Genomic DNA, 24,329 nt, shown 5'->3' with positions numbered 1-24,329 from the left:
TAATTATATAATTTATCTGTAATTTACGAGATAAATTTTTTGAACCTAGTTACTTTATGATTGAACAATAATTATCAAATACAAAAGAAAGTGCTACAATAGCCAAAACAAAAAAATTTAATGGTACTACATTGCATTGCTTATGACCACATAACTGAGAACATACGAATCTAATGGTACTAATTTTGTACATTGCAATTTACAAATTCTTAGGATAAGTGCTGGGGAAAAATTAAGAAGTTTGAATTGTAGAATCTGTGCATACCTTGCACGAAAAGAAAGAAATAGACGGGCTAAGAAAATGTTTCAAACAGATTCAGAAAAGTGAGCTAACGCTAGCTGACCACCACAAGACAAAATCTTTGTCCTTACGTACCTGGCAGATCGTTTCAGCAGCGAATCTGATGTGCTTGCATGCAACATGGTAAAAAGCAGGGTAGGATGTATACATAAAAAAAATTACACAGTTTTTAAATATACATAAAAAATAAACTAATTACACAGTTTAGTTGAAAATCGCGAGCCGAATCTTTTAAGCCTAGTTACTCCATTATTAGCCTTAAGTGCTACAGTAACCCACATATGCTAATGATAGATTAATTATGCTTAATAGATTTGTCTTGCAGTTTCGTGACGAGCTATGTAATTTGTTTTTTTATTGGTTTCTAAAAACCCTTTCCGACATCCTTTCGACACATCCGATGTGACACCCAAAAAATTTTCATCTCCAATCTAAACAGACCCAACCATCAGGGAGTAGGTAGCAGTTGCACAGGATTTGACAGCTTGTGGACGTTCTTTTAGATGGCGATGCACAAATTCCACTTCAGGCTTTTATAAGAGGAACAATAATCCATCTCATTCCTGTCCTGTGTCTTCATTTTGAAAAATTTAAGGAATCAGCCATTAAACTTCTAAACTAGTACTGGGAAGATGGTACGGCATAATGTACATCAAGTTTGGGAACACCAAAAGAGCTTAAAGTGTGTTGTGCATACGTTTTACATGAGAAACAAATAATGGGAAATAAGTTCATCCCAGACTATAGGTGACAATAAAATTCACAAAATGCACAACATACGGTAAATGCTCCAGAGGCAAAAGAAAATATACAGAGAAATAACACCTTCCCAATGTGATTCATGGTATCTACAGAGTCATATGGTAAATATGCCAGTACATAGAAATAAGTTTAGTTACCAGATGTGATCAAAAGTTGCATTTTACTTATTTTCCAAACAACCTCAATGCGAGTGCATAAACATCTTTCTTCTTTGCTGATGTGGCTTCAGTGACCAATTTCACCGCCTATAATTAAAAAGCGCAGTAGTTTAGAAGGAAAAATATCAGCAGTTGAAACTTATACTGTAGCAATGAATTGGGTTGCATGTGTACCGCAGAAAGAGTATAACCCTTTGCCGTCAATTCTCTTAGTTCATGCTCAAGGAAATCCTCTGATGGAGATTCGTCAACTGAAATTAACTTCCCCTCTATGAGCACTGTTATTTCTCCCTTTGGTTGTCGAGTTGCAAAGGCTTCATTTGCTTCACCTAAAGTTCCCCGCCAAAACTGCAAAATTTAAAGTAAGATCAAGACTACATAGCAAGCAAATATAAATCATAAATTTACAAGGAATGGGATAAAATATTATCTATGTTTGCAATGAGGATGTAGATGCAAAGAGCTCACAGCTCAGCATTCAGAACTTCATACGAAATACAAATAATTGAGTCCAACAGCCAAAAATATGTGAATGAGGTGGACATGATCTTGTTTTCATTTTTAATCACACTACCAAGTAGGCGAAGTACATCTGATGAGTTGGCAGTAGGTTCAGAATATCTCATGAAACCACAGCACTGCATACAAACTGAAGTACTTTTTTGAAGATTGTGTGATCAACAGACAATATTGTGATGGAAAAGGGAAGGACAATTACAGAATATAAAACTTGAAGACTACCTCTTCATGTATTTTTGTTATCTCCCTTGCAATAACGCATTGCCTGTATATCAACATACAAACAAAAACAAGAAAATCAACATGTCTGATAGAAGGCTTGGAGCCTTGGACAAACGAACTCCAGAATCCTAATATTTTTTTGTAATAATATATTCATATAGCAATTAATGATTGTAACACAATTAGCACAAAAAAAATGATTGTAACACAAAATACCACATTATATATAAACGCACAGAAATGCACTATGCTGTGATTTTCATACAACAGGATCTCAAATCATGTAACGGCATGCAGAGGTGACTTAGTATCTGTTACCTAGAATCACCAAAAGATGAAGCAGCATCAACAAGAAACTGATGAATGCCATGGGGAGGAACATAGAATATTTGTGTAGCAGCTTCATGAGCAGATATCTCAAGCCTATCTCTTCTTGACCGAGCATGCTTTGGTAAAAACCCAACTAAAATTGAAAATCAGGACTGACCCCAATAGTTCCTTACAACTGAAAAATAAACTGAGTAGTGAGTACAGTATCAGCATTTTTTACCAAATGTGAATTCATTTGATGGCAGACCCGATGCAGAAAGAGCAGCAATTGCAGCCGAAGGCCCAGGAATGGGAATGACAGGGATTTTCTCAGTTGCACATAGTCTAGCCTGTGAAAAAACAGTAGAACAAACTTAACGTCTCACAGGTTTAAATTAGGAGAAGCATTAGACTTAAAGCAAGAAGTTGGTGCTGTTCACTAGTTACAATGTTTTGTTCCAGGGTAAAGCGACTATGAGATGACAACTGCTGGCTTCTTCACATGATATGAGGATAGCAGCCAGAGATGTTCTCTAATAAATAGTCACATGTACGATGAACTTTGCAGACTTAAAATTAGGTTAATCAACTTACCAGTTCCATGCCAGGGTCACTAATACCTGGCGTGCCAGCATCACTTATCAGTGCAACTGCTTCGCCTTCATGAAGCCTCCTTAAGATACTGGGCTCTCTCTCACGCTCGTTGAACTTATGGAAGCTAAGCTGCAAGCTTATAGCTTAACAAGTTGAATTTCCCATATTCTACAACGTGATGCAACTATATAATTGACTCACAAGAGGTGTTTTGATGTTGTAATGTTGAAGTAGCTTTCCTGAATGCCTTGTGTCTTCAGATAGTATCACATTAGCACATTTAAGGACACGCAGTGCCCTGATGGAAGAATTACCCAAGCTTAATGCAGGAATATATTTCAGAAAATGATGTAAGAACACGGTGACTCTAATATATAGTATGCAGCTCCAATTAAAACCAGTGAGCCACTGATAAATTTTGCAGTGGGGTTAAACTGAGATCCATTCACAATACCAGCATAAAAGATATGTTTCACGAAAATCAAATTCTTTGTGAGATAGAAGAGGCTAGAAAGAAAAACTATAGCTAATTGCAATGACTAGATAAAATTTTAAAGTACGGATTTAAAACGAGCATTGCTCTGTTACTCCCTTTATTTGTTAAATGAACAAGGGTTAGACTCTCAAGCTTTTATAAAGAGTTATTTGGGGATATATAATGAAAACTAAGAAACTTCAATATTCTACCTTCTCTTTTGTATATGGTATGTTTACTTTTGATTTTATCACCTGAAAACCCCCTATAACTTGGCTGGCTGCATGGCATACCGGTTACTAGTGATTACCAGGAAATATTCCATGACCTAAAGTGATTTCAAGGCATAAGCACATGTACTCGAAAGTTTTTCATGTGCGAAATGGTTATGAACTGAGGTGCGAGGTTATAGAAAATGACTAATAGGTGAAGCAAGTATACCTTAAGGTGATATCTTCAAGGTTCCCAATTGGCGTTGCCACAAGATACAGACCTGATTCCAGATCCTGCATATTAAAATGAAATATCTGAAAGTGTCATGGCACAGGCGCTGGACAATAAAAAACAAACCATGTAATCATGCTTTTGCCCCTAAAGCGAGCAAATGCCTAAACTTAAAGGCCAGGAATCAGGTGGCAATGGGTAGCCCTTGTCCTCTACTTTCATCCTGAATATTTCATAAATCAGTAAATCCAATTCTAAGAATAGATTTACAGGAGCATGCCAGAGCCCTCATACAGGCCCAACTTTTCTTGTCATAAATCTACCCACACTCATCGACCCATAAGGCTAGAAACAGAGAAACATCTCCTAAAATGTTCGAGCTCTAACCAAAGAATAAATGTTTTGGTGCAGAAGCAACAAAAGAAAGGCAATTCCTTTCCAGTATTTGTTTTTTCTATTAGGAATCACTTGAAGAAAACAATCCCATAAACACTATGAAGAAAATCTAACAAGGGGCAGAGCTTTGTGTAGCCTAAAGTGGGCCATGACCCCCTTTTTTTCATCTCTCTAATACAATGAAATGCAGCTCTCCTGCATTTTCAAAAGAAAAAATCCACCAATAAGTGCTGATGAATTGGTAATCTAGCCCCCTCTATTAGTGCCTCAAGTTTGATTGGCCTCGGTGGCTCAATACTCTGGCTCGGCCCCTGCATCTATAATAATTGCCAGAGAGCATGATTGGCTTCACATAATAATCGTATAACGTCTTCAGAATCACATAAGAAGAGTTTTTGTAGTCCTAAATTCTAACTTGGTCAAACCTAAACCAATCGCACTGAGCTAGAAACAATTTTAGTTTGATAAACGAGCAAAGCGGAGTAGCCACTTTGATGCAACCACAAGTCCACACTACAGGAACAGTCCACGCCTCCACTACTGGAACTGTCCACAAAACATCGGAAGGTATTGCTGGGGCTGGGAGAAGGGGTTCACCGGTTCCGAGACGCGTGGCTCCGGCTTGTTGCTGGAGACGGCGGTGGAGAGGCGTCGAGCGAGCGGAGCCGTGGCTGCAGAGGCGAGGCGGAGAGGGGAGATGAGGAAATGGTGGCGGGGAACTGTCATGGCTGGAGCGAGGGCCTGGAGGCGGAGCAGCGACGCCATGGGATGGGAGGCGGCGCGGCGGCGCTGGGACTCCCAAGTCGAAGAGATGGCACACGAGCACTAGGCACCGTTGATTCGATGAGATGGCCCCTTTGGTCAGTTGCCCAAAGTCGAAGAGATGAGTTGTCTTCTCGTTGACTCGTTTGAGTGTCCATACTAAAAAAATACAAAACTCGTTTTCCAAAGAGTAAAAAAAATCTTTACTCAAAAAAAAAAGAGTAAAAAAAATCTTAAGTTTGACCAAGTTTACAACAATTATGAATATTTATATTTTCAAATATATTTATATAAAAAATATTATATACTTTGTCTAATGATACTTATTGCAAATATATATTTTAATATTTAGTTGATTTTGATATTGTTTGAGAAATCGGAAAGCAAGTGTATTCTATTTAAGGTTAGGGAGTAGAATCTTATTATATATTATATACAACAAAATAGGTACTCTTTATATTTTACAATGATTTTATATTATTTCTACTACGCATGTAGATATAACGACTGTAGGCCTTGTTTAGTTCCAAAAATTTTGCAAAATTTTTTAATTCTCCGTCACATCGAATCTTTAGACGTATGCATGGAGTATTAAATATAAATGAAAATAAAAACTAATTGCATAGTTTGGTCGAAATTGACGAGACGAATCTTTTGAGCCTAGTTAGTCTATAGTTGGACAATATTTATCAAATACAAACGAAAGTGTTACTATTTCTATTTTGCAAAATTTTTTGGAAGTAAACAAGGCCAATGTATCCAAAAGTGTGAGACATCTGGAGGTGTCTTGTCATAACCGTACTAACAGAAGCAAAATAATGTTTTGTATTGTGTGAACTAGGAGGTTTCTCATCAAATCAAAATCAGGATATATGTTAGGATATGTCCCCTAGTGTATTGTATTTTTTAAGAAGACTTCATTTAAGTAGGCATGTGATTTTTGTACAAAACTAAAACAGCTCGAAAATCATCTATATTGAAACATTATCAAATCGACGAATCACATAAAGTACATTTTAGCTATCTAAAATTAATGATCGATCCATGAAAAAAGACATACATGATCTTGCCTATAGTGATCCATGTGTAGTTCGTATATTAAGCATATTGGCAAAGTAACCTAAAAATGTGAATTGAGTCTAGTTCAGTTGATTAGGTTCCTTGCGGTGGAACTTATCCACCCAAGTTTAAGTTCTCAACTTGGCATAGGTGCCCTCATTTTCTGTATTAATTTATCTTATATAATTCGCAAAAAAAAAACTAATCTAAAAATGGTTGTGATAAAGTCATTGTAAATAAAAGAGATCTACAACTCTATAGGTAATCTCTTTTAAATTTTTTGAATAGGAAAACCTTGTTTGAGTAAATAATTTTAAAGCAAATGAAAAAATAACCAACTAATCAAACTGTGTCATTATAAAGTGAAAGAAAAATGCCCTAACTTGAAAACTAAAATAAACACACAAGAAAATAAGATGGGAAGAAATCTATTTGCACTTGATGAAAACTTTTATGGTATGGTAAGTAAGTTTATGGCAATCAACCACTTCAATATCACAAAAAATGATAAAATACAACTATTAACCTAAGTGATTTATTTTTATTCCTATTACTTTATTATCGACAGTCATGAGTTGTTTAGTCGCGTGGGGAGAAGGTCATGTGGCCCTTGGACCTTGGTGGTCTGGGTATTACCAATCTAGAGGTCCTAATTTTTTATATTTTGACTTTTTTTCTGAAATAAATTTACATTTAGCCCCTTAAATAACATAAACTAGTCTTTGAACTTAGAGGGTCGGTGCCAGAACTCATGTCTCCGAGGTAACACATCTCGGCGTCATAAATCTTGGCTCCGAGGTGTCTGGTCATGCACAACAGGACATTCTAGGTGGTGCTGACGTGGTCAGTATCTCGGAGTCACAGATCTTAGCGCCGAGCTCAGAGTTATAGATCTGGACGCTGAGGTCAAAACCATACGAAAAGATATATCTGCATCATTTATGTACACAATTGCAAAGATACTGGTGGGTATCATACTAGCAAAAAAAAATCAAACAATGAGCCTAAGCCGACCTCCTCGTAAGCTTGGGAGTATCTTAAATGATATACATAGAGAATTTATAATACAAACCGATCTCGAATGAGTATACTTAAACTGATAAATATATATATATATATATATATATATATATATATATATATATATATATATATATATATATATATATATATATATATATATATATATATATATATATATATATATATATATATATATATATATATATATATATATATATATATATATATATATATATATATATATATATATATATATATATATATATATATATATATATATATATATATATATATATATATATATATATATATATATATATATATATATATATATATATATATATATATATATATATATATAAGGTCCAACTATATTTGCTACTATATAAACCTGATAATCATAAAAAATATAATATAGGATAAATGAACGGTGAACCTATAGTTTGGGTGATCATGTCATATATGACTAGGCCTTATAAAACTGTCCGGAGGGAGTAGTAGACTGTAAAAGACATCAACATTTTATTCTTAAGTAAGGTTAGATAACGAGTCAGCTCAGCTCGACTCAGTTTATTATCTTAACGAGCCAGAAAGCTGACTCGGCTTGGCTTGTTACGAGCTAGAGCTGATTCGTTAAGCTCGCTAGCTAGGTATAAAAATCACACAAAATATTCTCTCTATTTCCTAAATATTATCTCCACTTCAAATTTTAAATCACCTTCTTTTTGGTACATAGATTTTATTATGCTATATCTAGATATGTAGTAGAATTGATGTATCAACAAAGTCAAATTGATTTATAATTTGAAACGAAGGAAGTATATATTAAAATGTACTCATATTCATATTGTTTATTGATTATATTTTATATTAATTTTATAGAGATATAGATATTGTTGACGGTCCTTAATGCTCACATTTAACCATCAACTAATCATGGAAAAGGATTTATATGCAACCAACATCCAGACTTAGGGTTTTATCTGACAGAATTCCACGAGTTTTGGTGTTTGTCTATTTCTGCAGGGGGTTATCAGGAAATACGGAGGAAAGGCCCACACGTCGGGTTTACATAGAGATATTAACGTGTCGCGCAATTTTCTATCATCTAGAAGACTCCAGAAGCCACGGGAACGAACGGAAAGCCGAGATGGCTCACGGACAGGCCCCCGCTCTACTCTCCTGGGCTCCCGCCCACTTCTAGAGTCCAATCAGGACACGTTTCGCGGATCACGCTCCACCGACCTAAAGGATCAAGGAAAACCGTGCGATTAATGTCGGTTTGATCCGACGGCCCAGATTCATCTGAAAAGACTATATAAGCAAGCCCCCTGGCCCCTGAAGATCATACCTCTTCTACAGAATCAAAGTTAGGGTTTCAATTCTTCATCCAAGTAGAGAGGATCCCTCTAGTTCATCTAGTTCTAGTTCTAGTTCCTCTAGTTCTAGTTCATCTAGTTCTAGTTCCTCTAGTTCTAGTTCTAGTTCGTTCTAGTTGGAAGGTAAAATGAGTAAGTTTAAATCTTAACAGTTTACCCTAACCCAGAGATGAGATCTTGTTTGAACGCATGTGTATCTTTAAGGCATGAAACCACTGCAGAAACTCTTGAGTCTATCCTTACTCAGAGACGAGCAAAGGTTAAGCTTGGGGGAGCTTGTTGACGGTCCTTAATGCTCACATTTAACCATCAACTAATCATGGAAAAGGATTTATATGCAACCAACACCCAGACTTAGAGTTTTATCTGATAGAATTCCACGAGTTTTGGTGTTTGTCTATTTCTGCAGGGGGTTATCAGAAAATACAGAGGAAAGGCCCACACGTCGGGTTTACATAGAGATATTAACGTGCCACGTAATTTTCTATCATCTAGAAGACTCCAGAAGCCACGGGAATGAACGGGAAGCCGAGAGGGCTCAGGGACAGGGCGCCCGCCCTACTCTCCTGGACGCCCGCCCACTTCCAGAGTCCAATCTGGACACGTTTCGCGGATCATGCTCCACCAACCTAAAGGATCAAGGAAAACAATGCTATTAATGTCGGTTTGATCAGACGGCCCATATTCATCTGAAAAGACTATATAAGCAAGCTCTCCTGGCCCCTGGAGATCATACCTCTTCTACAGAATCAAAGTTAGGGTTTCAATTCTTCATCCAAGTAGAGAGGATCCCTCTAGTTCATCTAGTTCTAGTTCTAGTTCCTCTAGTTCTAGTTCATCTAGTTCTAGTTCCTCTAGTTCTAGTTCTAGTTCGTTCTAGTTGTAATCTAGAAAATAGGGAGAGAGAAGAGGAGAGCGGAGGAGGAGCCGGATCTGTCGGATCTTCCTCAACATTATTCTTTTGCAGCAACTGGTTCGTTCTTCATCGTTCTCCAGGTTCTTCAATTCATAATTCCTAAGTTCTTTAATTACTTTTATTTACATTCAAGTTATTTATTGGATTCCCGCTTACATCAAGTGCTCTAGTCTTTATAACGCTAGAGTAGTAATTAATAGATTAGACGTGGTGTTTAGTCTTGCAATTACCTGGAATTGCACCCAATCCTGCGGATTGTTGTGGTAGCCCTAGGGTAGTGACAGCCCTAACGGTCGACGTATTCTACCTCGTTCGGATCGGTGTTTGTAGGACCGTAGTCAGAGCTTCCTAGCCCCCTTCTCATCTCTTTTTGTGGTTAGTGTTCTGATGTCCCGAAATAGATAATCTTGAAGTAATTCTTGATTCTTAGATCAACTAGAGAACTCTCAGGAAACTTCCTCTCTTCCCACCAAAAATAATTATATAGTTATCCTTGGGCGATCTTGATTCTTAATTAGTACACTCACGTTTCCTGTGGAAAATCGATACTCTGGAATACTCCCGGGTGAAGGCTACATCGGTATCCGTGCGCTTGTGGATTTTTCTGTTTGCGTTTAAAATACCCAACAGATATATACGATGTTATTTTTAAAAAATCTAGTCAAATTTCAAAAATTAACTTCTAAATACGAGATGAACGTGTATATGTATACTAAAATTTAAAATTTTGGTTTTAGCTACTGTAGCACTTTCGTTTTTATTTGATAATTATTGTCCAATCATGAACTAATTAGACTTAAAAGATTCACCTCGCAAATTATAGGCAAACGGTACAATTAGTTATATTTTATCTATATTTAATGCTCTATGTATGCGTTTAAAGATTCGATTTGATAGAAAATCTTGAAAATTTTTGGAAACTAAACAAGACATATTTTTATTTGTGTTTTGTACTAGTATACCATGAAAGCTAGCTATAGCTACTGTAGGCATGCATGCTACTTTAGTAGGGCTTTGTTTAGTTCACATCAAAAACCAAAAAAATTTCAAGATTTCCTGTCACATCGAATCTTGTAACACATGCATAAAGCATTAGATATAAATGAAAACAAAAACTAATTACACCATTTGCCTGTGAATCACGAGATGAATCTTTTAAGCCTAGTTAGTCCATAATTAGATAATATTTGTCAAATAAAAACGAAAATACTACAGTACTAAAATCCAAAAAAATTTCGGAACGTTCCCGGTCGTCCTCTGTCTTGTCTCAAAGCATGCAGACATATCTTTTCATCTAGTTTTTGACCTCAATGCCGAGATGTATAGCTCTCGGCACCAAGATCTGTAGCTCTGAGGTATTAACCACGTCAGCGCCATTTAGGATGTCCTACTGTACATGGCCAGGTACCTCGGAGCCAAGATTTATTACGCCGAAATATGTTATCTTGGAGTCATGAGTTGTGGCGCCGACCTCAGGGTCCAAAGATGAGCTTATGTCATTTAAAGATCCAAATGTAAACTTGTTTTAGAAAAAGGGTTAAAATGCAAAAAATTAGGTCTAAAGGTCATGGCTTGGGCTTTGCAGGCAAGATGGCAGTGGCATGAGAAAACTCGAGCTGATCGTCCATGGACAAATGACCTCGAACTCTCCTCTCACCATAATTCTCTTCTCATATTAGCTATTGTTGTTAACACATAAATTAGAAATGGGAGAAATACTCTGTTTTGGTCGGATAGATGGCTTCATGGTTGCACCATTGAGAGCCTTGCACCTTTGGTAGTTGATTGTGTGCCTCCCCGAATCAGTAAAAAGCGAATAGTGGCTAAAACCCTTGAAGATAATAGGTGGGTTCTTGATATTCAGGGGGAGTCTCTGGGGTTGAAATTTGTGAATTTCTTTAATTGTCGTATTGTATCTAGGAGTTGATTTGAATGACCAAGAGGATCATCATATATGGAAGCTAGATGTCTAGAAGTTGATTAGAATGACCAAGAGGATCGTCATATATAGAAGCTAGATGCAAAGTGGCAGTTATTCCTCCAAATCAATCTACAGAGCATTATTTTTTGGTTCTGTAACTTTTGAACCTTGGAGACAACTATAATGATCTTGGGCCCCCAACAAGTGCAATTTTTTTCTGTGATTGGCAATCCATAATAGGTGTTGGACAACAGATAGATTGGCGACAAGGGGTTTACCCCATCCAGATAAGTGCCCCCTTTGCGATCAAGAAGAGGAGACGATACAACACCTTCTAACTTCAAGTGTAGAGGAGAGGTGGTGGACTGTGAGAGATTCAGAGGCGCTCGGAAGGAGAGAAACGTCGGAACAGGCGTGTTACGTGTTGATTAGATTGATGACTGGAAAAGCCCCAGCCGTGGCTTACATAGGGGAGGTGTATCACCGAGATGAATGGCCAGGAGATAATTCAGGAGACAAATTAGCAACAACCTATCTCTTTCCTTTTACTACGCTAACTACCATATCTCCTGGCCTCTTCTATCTTTGGTGTACACGTTTACATTCACAAGATACAAACACGGTTACATACATTATATTCTAACACTCCCCCTCAATTGAAACTTCCTAAGTTGAGATTGTTCTTGAACATCTCCAAGTTCCGCACAGCCAGTGGTTTAGTGAAACCATCTGCAACTTGATCTTTTGTAGAAATATACTCAATATCAAGTAGTCTTCTTGCTACTCGTTCCCAAACAAAATGATAATCCACCTCAATATGCTTTGTTCTAGCATGGAAGCCGGATTTGTCGATAGATATTTAGCCCCAATATTATCACACCATAATTTTGCCTTTTTCGGTGCCTGAATACCCAATTCATACAACAAGGTTTGTGTCCACATTACCTTAGCGGTGGCATTAGCAACTGCTTTGTATTCAGCTTCTGTACTTGATCTTGAAACTGTAGACTGCTTCCTAGCACTCCAAGAAATAAGATTAGATCCCAAGAACACGGCAAATCCTCCAGTTGACCGCCTGTCATCCTGATCTCCAGCCCAGTCTGCATCTGAAAAAGCACTTACAAGAAGAGAGGGTGACTTACAAATCTTAAGTCCAATCTCCATAGTATGTTTGAGATACCTTAGTATTCTCTTTACTGCAGCCCAATGAACAGTAGTAGGTGCATGTAAATATTGGCAAACCTTATTTACGACAAAGGAAATATCCGGCCGAGTCAAAGTCAAATATTGCAAACCTCCTACAATGCTTCTGTAAGCCGTGGCATCTTTGGGACCAAGGGAATCACCTTCATGAGCAGATAGTTTTTTCGAGGTGGATAATGGTGAACTAACCGGTTTGCACTCCATCATATTAGCACGCTGCAACACATCCTTCACATATTTTCCTTGTGTTAGCAGAATTCCATTATTTATCTTCTTTACCTCTATACCAAGGAAGAAGTGTAGATCCCCTAGATCTTTGAGTGCAAATCCCTTGCTCAAATCCTTTAACAGGCATGTCGTTGCTTCCTGAGTAGAGCTAGCAACAATTATATCATCAACATAAATCAAGATATATATAGTGATAGGACCTTTCTGATAGAAGAACAGAGAAGTGTCAGCCTTTGATGCTTTAAAACTCAACTGACACAACTTACTACTCAGTCGTGAGTACCATGCCCTTGGTGCCTGTTTAAGCCCATATAAAGCTTTATCAAGTTTGCAAATATACCCATTCTTCGATTTGTCCTCATAACCAGGTGGCTGTTTCATATACACATCTTCTTCTAGGTACCCATGAAGGAAAGCATTCTGAACATCTAATTGGCGTAAGCTCCACCCATTTGAGACAACAACAGATAGTATAGTTCTGATGGTGGCTGGCTTCACTACTAGACTAAAAGTATCTTCATAATCAATACCATAGCGTTGTCTAAAGCCCTTTGGTACTAGCCTGGCTTTGTATCTATCCAAACTCCCATCAGATTTCCGTTTAACTTTATATACCCATTTACAGTCAATGCCATTGATACCTTTCTTTGGTGGGACTAAATGCCAAGTTTTATTATTAATCAGGGCATCATATTCTGTATCCATAGCTAGTTTCCACTCTTTACTATTTAGTGCTTCATCAAGAGACTGTGGTTCCCCAGAGGCTGTAAAACATCCATACCTGACTGTACCATCTGTATAAACCTTCGTCTTACGGATGCCATCACGTAGCCGAGTTCGTGGTCCAGGTGGTGTAGCAGCCTCAACAGCATCTGTTGTAGCCGCAGAAGATCCAGTGGCTGGTACAGACAAGGATCCGCCGCTGTTGATTCCGGCAGCAGCAGGGCTGTCATTTCCAGCGGCAGCATCTGTCCCCCTAGGCCTGCAGCCGGATCGGACGCAGGAGGCAGCACAGGCGAGACACCATGCTGTACCGCATCAGCGGTAGGAGGCGTGCCCTCGTCTGATTGGCGCGTACCAGGTGACGAAGCCGCGGGCGGGACATCAACCTGGGGTGCCCCCGAGGCAGCAGGAGCGGTACCGGCGCCTGCAGTGTCAGCGGGAAGTGACGCCGGATCTTCCTCAGGTTCCGCGCTGGGAGGCAAGTGGCTCCCCCTGTGATCATATGCTGCATCTTCACTATTAGTAGCATGGATAGTGGAATAAAAAACGTGATCAACTAGCTGTTCCGTCCCAATAAAAGGCACAAGACTGGGTGGGAGAAGTGCTATTTCAGCACGGAGGCGGGCACCAGCGTTGGAATGAAGGGTGGAAAATGGAAAGACCCCTTCATCAAATATAACATCACTAGAAATGTAGACCCGTCCAGATTGGATATCAAGGCACTTATAGCCCTTGTGAAGGTTACTGTAACCAAGAAAGGCACACTGCTTTGAGCGAAGCTCGAGTTTGTGGCGATTGTAGGGGCGAAGGTTAGGCCAACATGCACAACCAAAAATACGGAGAGAATAGTACTCCGGTTTTTGTTGGAGTAATTTTTCAAAGGGTGTATGATTATCAATGACTTTGCTGGGCAACCTATTAATAAGAAAAGTAGCAGCCATAAAGGTTTCATCCCAAAATTTTAGTGGCATAGACGCATGAGCTAGGAGCGATAACCCAACTTCAACTATGTGGCGGTGTTTACGCTCAATAACCCCATTTTGTTGATGTGCATGAGGAGAAGATACATGATGAATGATGCCAACTTGGGAGAAAAAACTATTTAATTTTTTATATTCCCCGTCCCAATTGGTTTGCATAGCAAGAATCTTTCTATCAAATTGTTGCTCAACCAATTTTTGGAATTCATGGAACTTTTGGAAATCTTTAGATTTATACTTAAGAAAATAAATCCACGTAAAGCGACTGAAGTCATCCACAAAGCTAACATAATAGCGTTGCCAACAAATTCAACTGCAGGACCCCAAACATTTGAATGAACAAGTTCCAAAGGAAAACTGGTTGAACTAACAGATCTACTATAAGGTAGCTGATGGCTTTTTGCTTGCTGGCAAGCATCACAAACTGATGTTTTATTGGACACAGACGAACAAGAAAGATTATTACTGTCTATGACTTTGGTACCGATAGGAAGCGAGGGATGGCCTAAACGATTATGCCATCTAGACACTATTGGCTTGTCAACAGCATTCGCCTGTTTGACTGGAGGATCGGTAGGAAGGGGGTACAATCCACGACGACATGGTCCCTCAAGAATCGTTTTCCTCGTAGCCTGATCCTTGATAAGAAAAAAATCGGGATGAAACTCAATAAAGGCATAGTTATCTTTTGCAAGGCGATGAACAGAGACTAGATTTTTTGCAGCTTTGGGGACATGAAGGACATTGTTTAGCTGTAAACTACGGAATTGAGTTGGAACAGTAGTATGACCAACGTGTTTGATTTCCATACCTGAACCAGACGCAGTGTGAATCTGGTCATTTCCGTGATATTTCTCCCTCGTCGTCAACTTGTTCAGATCACTTGTGACATGATCCCTCGCTCCCGTGTCGGTGTACCAGTTGGTGTCGACATTGTAGGCGTTCATGGTGACGGCGGCGTTGACGTGGCGTTCTTCTGGGACATAGTTTTCATCGAAACGATGCCAGCACTTGGTCGCCCTGTGACCTGTTTTGAAATAGATCTGACAGAGTGGTACATCATCAAACCCACTCGCATCAGGTCCTGGTTGACGCCCTCCATTGTGTTGCTTCGGTGCGCCACCTCCTCGGCCACGCATCTGGCCACGCCCACGCTGACCACGGCCACGAGCGTTGCCCAAGCCACGGTTGCTGCTGCCACGCCCACGATTTGCCACGTGAGCATAGGAGCCTCCATCTTGTAGCTCCAACCTGGTCTCAAAACTGAGTAATTGGGCATAAAACTCAGAAATTGAGATGGAATCTGTCCTGGCAGTGATCGATGTCACCACAGAATTGTACTCGGCATCAAGTCCATTACAAATATGTGCCACCAGCTCTTCATCATCTAGAGATTTGCCTACAGCAGCCATCTCGTCTGCAAATCCTTTCATCTTGGCAACATAGTCTGTAATTAACATGTTACCTTTCTTCGTAGTGGTGAGGGCAAGCCTCACATTCATCGTCTTGGCGCGGGTCTGTGCAGAGAACATCTTCTCCACGGTCGACCATGCCTGTTCTGCCGTTGTTGCAGCAATGATCTGCGCCTGGACGTCCTTTCCCGCGCTAGAGAGGATAAGCCAGAGAATCTGTTGATCCCGGGCATACCACGTCTCGTACGCGGGGTTGGAGATGGTGACGGTCGTGCCGTCCGTCTTCTTCTCGACGATCTCAGCATCGGGGCCTTCGTCTTCCCATTGATGTGCCCCTCGTATCTAGCACCGCGGATGGCAGCGAGGACCTGCGCTCTCCATAGCGCATGGTTGGTCTTGGATAGCTTCTCGGTCACTTGAAAACCGAAGAAGGTATTAGCGTTGGTACTTGAACTCGTCGCCATGGAACCCTAGGCTCCGATACCATGTGAGAGATTCAGAGGCGCTCGGAAGGAGAGAAACGCTGGAACAGGCATGTTACGTGTTGATTAGATTGATGACTGGAAAAGCCCCAGCCGTGGCTTACATAGGGGAGGTGTATGACCGAGATGAATGGCCAGGAGATAATTCAGGAGACAAATTAGCAACAGCCTATCTCTTTCCTTTTACTACGCTAACTACCATATCTCCTGGCCTCTTCTATCTTTGGTGTACACGTTTACATTCACAAGATACAAACACGGTTACATACATTATATTCTAACATGGACGACAACGGAAATAACGGCAGTGGAGAGGAGCGGCCAAGAGGCTCGACCAAATTTTCACACTCGCGTCTCTTCTTGTGTTCGCTTTGGCAACCGCCACCAGGTGAGAAACGAAGGAGGAAAAAGGGTTTTTAAAAGTGAGCTTTGTACTTTTATGCCATCCAAGATGTAACTGGACTGTTTTAGACCTTATGCTGGGCTCAAAATTTAAAATTGGGGCAAAATTATATCTCAGTTTAGTTTTGTCTGCGGTCTCACCGAATTGGATGAATTCAATGAAATTTGGGGCGAATCCCACAACCTTGCTTTTACATTCTTATTTGTCACCATCCACTGTTCAGTAGTAATAAGATTATTCAATAAACCTCTAAAGAACAGGGAGGGGCTAAGGAACAGCTTTCTCCTGTTGTCTTCCTAGTTTACCCATGGTTCTTGGTCCTTCTCCGGTACGCTCATCGGCGACGAGAGCAAGGTGGTCCAGCCACCAGAGTTTCTCTAGGCCCTCCAGCTAATATATCCATTTAAGTACAGCAATATTTTACAAGCATAATGAAGATCTACCATATAACAGGAAAAGTTCTTTTTTCTCGAGCACTATGTGAATATATCATAGTAAATGTAAAATGAAAAGAGAAGTTAGATGATAAGAACAAATGTTGTTCACATAATTACTTGATTCTACAACACCACATATTTAGATTCTAAAAATTTTCTTCAGAAACTTTATATAAATGACATCGACAGCATAGAAAAATGAAGTTCTCCATGAAGTAATGAAAACTAATGATCCAAACCACAACCACAGTCCACATACAGCTCCGGCAATCATCGAGTAGTAGACATAAACATCTTCAATTTCTTTACTCATGTCCAATAGTGGTATACCTGAACTGTTGGGACATGATATACTCAATGGGAAGCCACAAAGACCGTAGTTGTTGCTGTAAATTGAAGGATCGGCTAGTGTTTGGAGTTGACTACCAGTTGGTATCTCACCTGAGAGCATATTGTTAGAGAGATTTAGTAAACTAAGAGACATGAGTTCTGAGATGCCTGAAGGAATAAGGCCAGATAGTTCATTCCATGAGAGGTCAAGGGACTCGAGGAGTTTTAAATTGCCAATGTTAACTGGAATAGCACCGGATAGATTATTTCTTGATAGGTTCAGAAGCCGAAGGCCTTGAAGATTCGTTAGCTCAGCTGGAATTTCACCACCGATAGAATTGCCTGACAAATCTATTCCGGTCATCAGCGCAATCGCCCCCTGAAATTCATAAGTCTGAATCTTCCAGTTCACATCAACTCGATCGGCGTAAGAAAAATCTGCTTCTAGGTTTAAAATCTGATGATGGACTCTCGATTTCATGTTGAATTCAGTCTGTGGTTGCACCATGGATGTTAAGTTGGAGAGACCATGTGGTATTAGTCCTTGTAAATTGTTGCTAGCCAGGTCCAGAAATTGGAGATGGGAGAGCTGTAATAGCTGCAAGGGAATACTACTTCCACTGAACATGTTGGATCGCAACCGGAGAATTCGTAGCAAAGGTAACCCTGACCCTATCCATGATGGGATTGCACCAGAGAAGTAGTTGTCACCGAGATCTAGGACAGATAGCATCTTCATGTTCTTGATCACAGATGGAAAGTCACCTGAGAATCTGTTATTTGCTAAATGCAAAGATTCCAACGATAAACTAGAGTTTGTGGATGAAGCGAGTACATCCCCTGAAAGAGTATTGCTGGACAAGTCCATGAACACGAGTTCCTGCAAGTCCCATATGCAACTAGGGAGCTGACCAGAAAGTTGGTTGCTCGATAGATCCAAGATTTCCAATGACGTGAACAGGCAAAATGACAGAGGGAAACCTCCTGAGAAACTATTATCGTCCAATTCAGCAGTGAGCAGTTTGGTACTACGCAAGTCGGGGACGCCGCCAGTGAAGTTGTTGCTCTTCAAGGAAAGATAGTAAAGATCATTGAGCAATGAGATGGTTTCAGGCAGCTCACCGTCCAACTGGTTGTTGTTGAGGTCAAGGTCTTGTAGCGCCGTCAAATTGCCAATCTCAGCCGGGACTGTGCCTGTGAGGCTGTTGAAGGACAAAACCAGTATGACAAGGTGGGCCAGATTCCCCACCGAAGAGGGGATCGGTCCGGTGAGACAATTCTGTCCCAGATGCAGCATCTGCAAGCTCGCCATGCCGCCGATCTGCGCCGGAATCACGCCGGTGAGGTTGTTGCAGAGAAGCGAAAGCAGCTGCAGCTTCTTCGCCTCGCCGATCTCCACAGGGATGCTTCCGGTGAAGGAGTTGTAGTGCAGGTAGAGCAGTGTAAGGTCCGGCCAGCTGCTGAAAATGTCAGGTGGGATCGTACCGGAGAGCTGATTTCTTGACAGGGAGAACTCCCTCATCCTCCTCATCCCGGCGAAGGACGGCGGCAGCTGACCGGAGAGCTCGTTGACGGAGAGATCCAAGAACCTGAGGTTAACCAAGTTCCCCATCTCCGGCGGCAGTTTGGAGACCAGCCGTGTGGCCCTGAGGTCCAGCCGCTCCAGCGCGTACAGCCGGCCGAGAGACGCCGGGATGGCACCACCGAGGGAGTTGTTGCGAAGAACGAGGACTCGCAACTCCGGCAGCGTCCCCAGCGTCGCCGGGATGCCGCCGGTGAGGTTGTTGCTGGAAAAATCGAGCGACACGAGGGATGTTAGTTTGGAGATGGTGTTGGGGATGGCGCCGGCGAGGCGGTTGCCGCTGAGGTTGAGCCCCGTGAGCGCCGGGAACGCAGCGAGGTCCAGGGCCGCGAGCGTGCCGGCGAGCCCGGCGGCCGGGAGGGCGACACCGGTGACGCGACCGTTGCTGGCGTCGGCGCACGTGACGCCGGCCCATGACGTGCACGCGGAGCCCGCGGTCCCTGGTAACCACGAGGATAGTGGGGAGCTGCTGCTGGTGGAGTTGGGCGGTAGCAGCGTAGACTTCCATCGCAGCAGCGCGTGGGCTTCGCCGGCGGCGGCGGCTGGCGCTGGAGAGGCGATGGATGACGAGCGTTTCAGTAACTGGGACGTGAGCACGTAGAAGAGGAGGACGGTGATTCTCCACATTTGGCGGCCATGGCGATGGCATCCTCTGCGCGCGGTTGTGATTTGGGTTGGGAGCAGCAGAAATGTTTCGCCACCGGTGAAGAATTTCGTGGAACCACCAGTGGAATGTAGATTTTCGAAGAAATCAACCATGCTACAAATGTCATGGTCGTCTCCGTTGTTCACACGCATGCGACGAGGACGACACGACGTGTTCCGGTGTTCGTTCTTAGTCCACCACTCCACCTAAACGAGAAGGCAACTCCAAAGTCTTCTTTGCGTCCAGATAACTTCCAGTCTTCCACACCTTAATTCTCCCAAGACACGCTAAAAAAGCTAATATAAATTCTTACAATAGTTAAAAATATCTAACATTTAACTTAATACTGTACTTTAATCATCATCACTAGTAATAACCATAGAATGCGTTCTATTTTCTAAAAAAAATATTCACCTTTACCAGTATAAAGAAAAAAAATAGCTCACTAATTTGTATCTAAATTAGGCACCCTTGCCATGATATGATAAAATATAATTTAAAAGAAGCCGTAAAGCTATATCTAAAGTACTCGCATCTGCCGATATAAAAGATAATTTACAATAACCTATCTAAATTTACGCATATTTACCATTATAATTTTCTAAATTTGTTTTTTAATCACCTAAAAATACAAAATTAAAGCAAACAAAAAATGTTCACAAATCTACATGTAAATATCAATATAAATTATTGTGAAAAATAATTTAATAACCATAAGAGCAACCACAATATATATAGACTCAGTAGTCCGTATAAGTAACTTTTGTATCAGTCACCATCTAGAAGTCTAAATGGACCAAAATATGAGGCCTACTAAGAGCAACTCTAACGGTTATGTACTTTTTGTTGAGCAAAACATGGAGTTTGCCAACTCACAAATGAAAATGGCAAAGCTAAAAAGAGTTCATCTCCAACTGTTTCCCATAATTCTTTTGCAAAAAAATAGAATTATGGACCCACTTATTGCCATGCTTTTTTTCTTGCACGCCGCCGCCAGTTCGCGTGGTTTTTATTTTTCTTCGCCAGTTCGCCTGGTCACCGGCGATTGCATCTAGCCGACCAGCAAGTCCTCCTAGGGAGGCACGCTAGGCTAGCTAGCAGGCATGACACCGATGGATTCCAGGTCGCTGGAGACTCCACCAAGCCGACAACGGAGCAATCGCACAGGAACTCTGACGGTAGATTGAAGTGGGAGGGATTAAGTGGGGACATTAGTTTATCTATACGATGTAGGTTTAGTCCTACATCAATAATTGATGGTGGGAGAGCATAACATATAAGGTGGGATAACCCTCACATATCAGACTAGTCTTTTGGGTTGAGCTAAGCTCAAGGCCTTGATATGTTACGGTCCCGGTGGACCTAGGCCTGAGGCGGTGCTGGCTCATGGATATAGACAGCTAGTGTGAATCCGTGCATTGTGCACTCTAACAAATAATAACAGAGGCCATGCTCTAAAAATCTGGAGAAATCTCAAGGGTCACAGGGTGACGGGGGAGCCCGTGTGCGTTGTACACGGGCCTAGAGAACATCTTCTAAAGATCACATGAGGTTGTGTGATGTAAAGAGTTGGGCCCAATGTGTGACGGGGAAGATTGTTAGGTTTAGTCATATATCGGTAATTGATAGTTAACGAGCACAACATATAAGGCGAGGGTAGCCCTTGTGTTGGACTCAGGGCTTGTAGAGCATCTTTTGGAGATCACACGGGGTTGTGTGATGTGAAGAGTTAGGCCCGATGTGTGATGAAAAAATTATTAGGTTTAGTCCCATATTAGTAACTGATGGTGAGTGAGCACAACATATAAAAAGGCAGGGCAACCCTCACCTTTCATACTAGTCTTTTGGGTTGAGTTAGACCTAAGGCCTCAGTATGTTGTGGCCCCATGGACCTAGGCCTGAGGGGGTGTCGGCTCATGGGTTTTGCGAGCTAAGCTGGATCTGTAGCGCACTCTAACATTGATATGAACAATTCTCAAGGTCGGTAAGTCCTTGCAGTTGAGTTGTTCTTACGACTAGCCAAGGCAAAGTGGTCATAGTGCAACATGTATCTTGATTGTGTATGTGCAGGCGTTGGAGAGACTTGGTGGTTGATGGCGATGGTGAAGATCAAGCAAACTCCACATCAATTAATGTGCCTTGGGTGGTGAATGCAAACAAGAAGGCTAGACCAAGAGATAGAGGCCTAGAGAACCATAGTGATCTAGACCAACATGGATCTCTTAGAAGGGATGAAGACAACATTGACCAAATCTAAGTGAGGATCAAGAGTCAATTGCATGGCATGAACAACTTGGAAATTTGTCATGTTGAGGACGAATTGAACACGTGTTGATAATGGGAGGTTTGGCGATTTCATCAACCTTGAAATAAAATATGGGCAGCGAGGTGGAGCACCAGGTTAGGGCTCGGCATAAGAGAAAGGAGCTATTCATGGGAGAAGAGGAAAGGGAAGAAGTTAAATGTAAAAAAACATGTCACGTTGGCATGCCACATCAGCATGGAACATGTACATACCTGGCATGGACCTACAGTGAACCATTTAACAAGTTGAGAGACTTAGAAATGCATTTTTCAAGTTTGTGGAGCTAAGTGATACACCCTCCCTTACAAGTTTGAGGGATTCTAGTGTGTTTAACTCTTTTAAATTTTGTCATGACCTATATATGGGATGTGACTAACTAGGGAGACATCTCTTGCAACCCTAATTTTATTTGCCATAAGGTTAGCCAAGTGTTCAAGACAAGAGAGGCTATGTTACAGAGTGTGGATATCCTCTTGTTGTAGCTTTTCAATTTCTAGTGGGAGTATGATGGGAAGAGGATAAACATGGTTTGTATAGGTAAATTCCTCGTGATTCGATTGAAATTTTTTTGTTTGATTTCGTGCTCCCATACCTCTCCCTCTGGAATACAATATTTCTCTTTTTGATGTTTTTTTATCTATTGCGTTGTTGAGATTTGGTATGATTTTGGAGTGTTTTGGGTCATTGGAACTTTTCATATCATGTTTTGAAGCACAATTCTTATTTTACAAGCTACTCCCTCAAATACCTTTTACTTGCCTCTTTTGGTAGATTTCATGATTTTTTTGAGATGGATTTCTTTGGGTGTTATTGACCAGTTTGTAGGTGCTAGGATATCTTGGGAACATATTTAGGCTTTTCATTCAATAGATTTCCCGCAAACATCTTCAGTTCTATCTTTTGTGCTTACTTCGAAAACCTCATTTGAGAGACAAATTCCTCAATTTATTGTGAAACCTAGACCCTTTTGGAAAGACATTCCTCAATTCATGAATAGTTAGTAAACGTTTGGACCAAATTTCATAACTATTGGATGTGATTTAGAGTGTTTTGAGATTTTTTGAGTTAGTCCGAGAAACAAACCAAGCAGGTTTTTGGAAATTGGTTATTCCAATTTTTACAACTTACTCTTTTTAGTAGATCTTCTAGGGATTGATCCATCATGATGTCCTCTGAAATGTTATTTCAAATTTTATAACTTTAGATATCGTTCGATTGGTTTTATCTTTTTTTCTCCAAAAACTACCCATGTTGTTTTCTAGATAAGTTTTGGCAATACAGGTTATGCCGGTTTTTTATTGTGTTTTGTCGTTTTCACCATTGATTACTCGTTTAGCTTTCACATCTTTTAGCCTTGTTTCTAAGATTATAGTAGCTAGGTATATTGTGACTATGTGATCGTGATATGGAGCTTCTCATCCAACATGGAGAAAGTAGTCTATTATTACATGCGTCCCAAGCACAGGCCCACCAAGCGAGCATCTTCCCTGCAACTTATCTCCCCCACCTCCTCAACATCTCCTCTCGCGTGTGTGGGGCCATGTTTATTGGGAGATGTGAACCATTGGATGGTTGAAATTGTGAATCGCTGGTGAGGTCTACGTGCACACACTTTGATCTTCGTGTAAACTATGGCAAAAAAACCATTTAAATTCACTAAAAAATCATACATATAGATGATATGATGATACACAACCTTATAAAATATTTTGTCCAAAACTCAAATTCCTTTGTGAGATATAAAAATAACAAATTTCAAGCTAGAAAGCTGTCCACAGGATTTGTTAGAAATTTGTTATTTTTATATCTCACAAGCGAATTTGAGTTTGGATAAGATATTTTACAAAGTTGTGTATCATGATATTATCTACATGTGATTTTTTGGTGAATTTATATGACTTTTTTTATCATAGTTTGTACGGGTTTTTATAAAAATTATGGTTTCCGCCAGATATTCCCAAGGTTAAATGCCCTGTCACCTTTTTGGTCCTTCCATTTTCTCTCCAAAGCACATGTATTGGGAAGAAATGGATTTATCCAAACAAGCTTTTTGCTAGATCAAACCTACAAATTATTCAGAGCCAAAATCTGTAGGTCGGATATTGATTGAACAAATGCCAGAGGCCATTTCCTTTTATTTTATCTGATGGATGGAGCACATGGTCCACGGACTTTCCTTGTAAACCCTATATATATATATATATATATATATATATATATATATATATATATATACAAGTGCTATTCTACACCTTAGGTGTAGAATATCGTTCAGTATTCACATTTCAGTATTGTTCAGTATTTCGCGGCCCTGAGTGTAGTATTAGATGATTATATATATATATATATATATATTTT

The 24,329-nt window shown here is 40.4% G+C and overlaps 2 protein-coding genes across 4 annotated transcripts; both read right to left on the bottom strand.

Moving 5' to 3' along the window:
* LOC8064922 (ribosomal RNA small subunit methyltransferase I) lies at nucleotides 558-5,039 on the bottom strand. 3 transcript variants are annotated; one of them, XM_021453084.1, is made up of 10 exons: nucleotides 4,778-5,039; nucleotides 3,782-3,846; nucleotides 3,067-3,163; nucleotides 2,866-2,994; nucleotides 2,513-2,621; nucleotides 2,281-2,425; nucleotides 1,963-2,005; nucleotides 1,396-1,569; nucleotides 1,201-1,308; nucleotides 558-875 (listed from the first exon to the last, which is right to left on the bottom strand). In XM_021453084.1, exons 1-9 carry the CDS (start codon nucleotides 4,943-4,945, stop codon nucleotides 1,228-1,230), a joined length of 1,011 nt encoding a protein of 336 aa, XP_021308759.1. In that variant the 5' UTR covers nucleotides 4,946-5,039; the 3' UTR covers nucleotides 558-875; nucleotides 1,201-1,227. The 3 variants fall into 3 exon arrangements, with proteins under 3 accessions (XP_021308759.1, XP_002464628.1, XP_021308766.1); XM_002464583.2 differs by lacking the exon at nucleotides 558-875 and having other exon boundaries at nucleotides 959-1,308; XM_021453091.1 differs by lacking the exon at nucleotides 558-875 and having other exon boundaries at nucleotides 959-1,308; nucleotides 2,866-2,979.
* LOC8059632 (LRR receptor-like serine/threonine-protein kinase FLS2) lies at nucleotides 17,173-19,826 on the bottom strand. Its single transcript, XM_021461317.1, has one exon. The coding sequence runs from the start codon at nucleotides 19,816-19,818 to the stop codon at nucleotides 17,248-17,250; it is 2,571 nt and encodes an 856-aa protein (XP_021316992.1). The 5' UTR covers nucleotides 19,819-19,826; the 3' UTR covers nucleotides 17,173-17,247.

The sequence above is a fragment of the Sorghum bicolor genome, chromosome 1 (assembly GCF_000003195.3).
Source record: "Sorghum bicolor cultivar BTx623 chromosome 1, Sorghum_bicolor_NCBIv3, whole genome shotgun sequence".
NCBI classification, from domain to species: Eukaryota; Viridiplantae; Streptophyta; class Magnoliopsida; order Poales; family Poaceae; genus Sorghum; species Sorghum bicolor.
The sequence above is the reverse complement of the archived record's forward strand: the minus strand, read 5'-3'. Positions and strand labels throughout refer to the sequence as shown.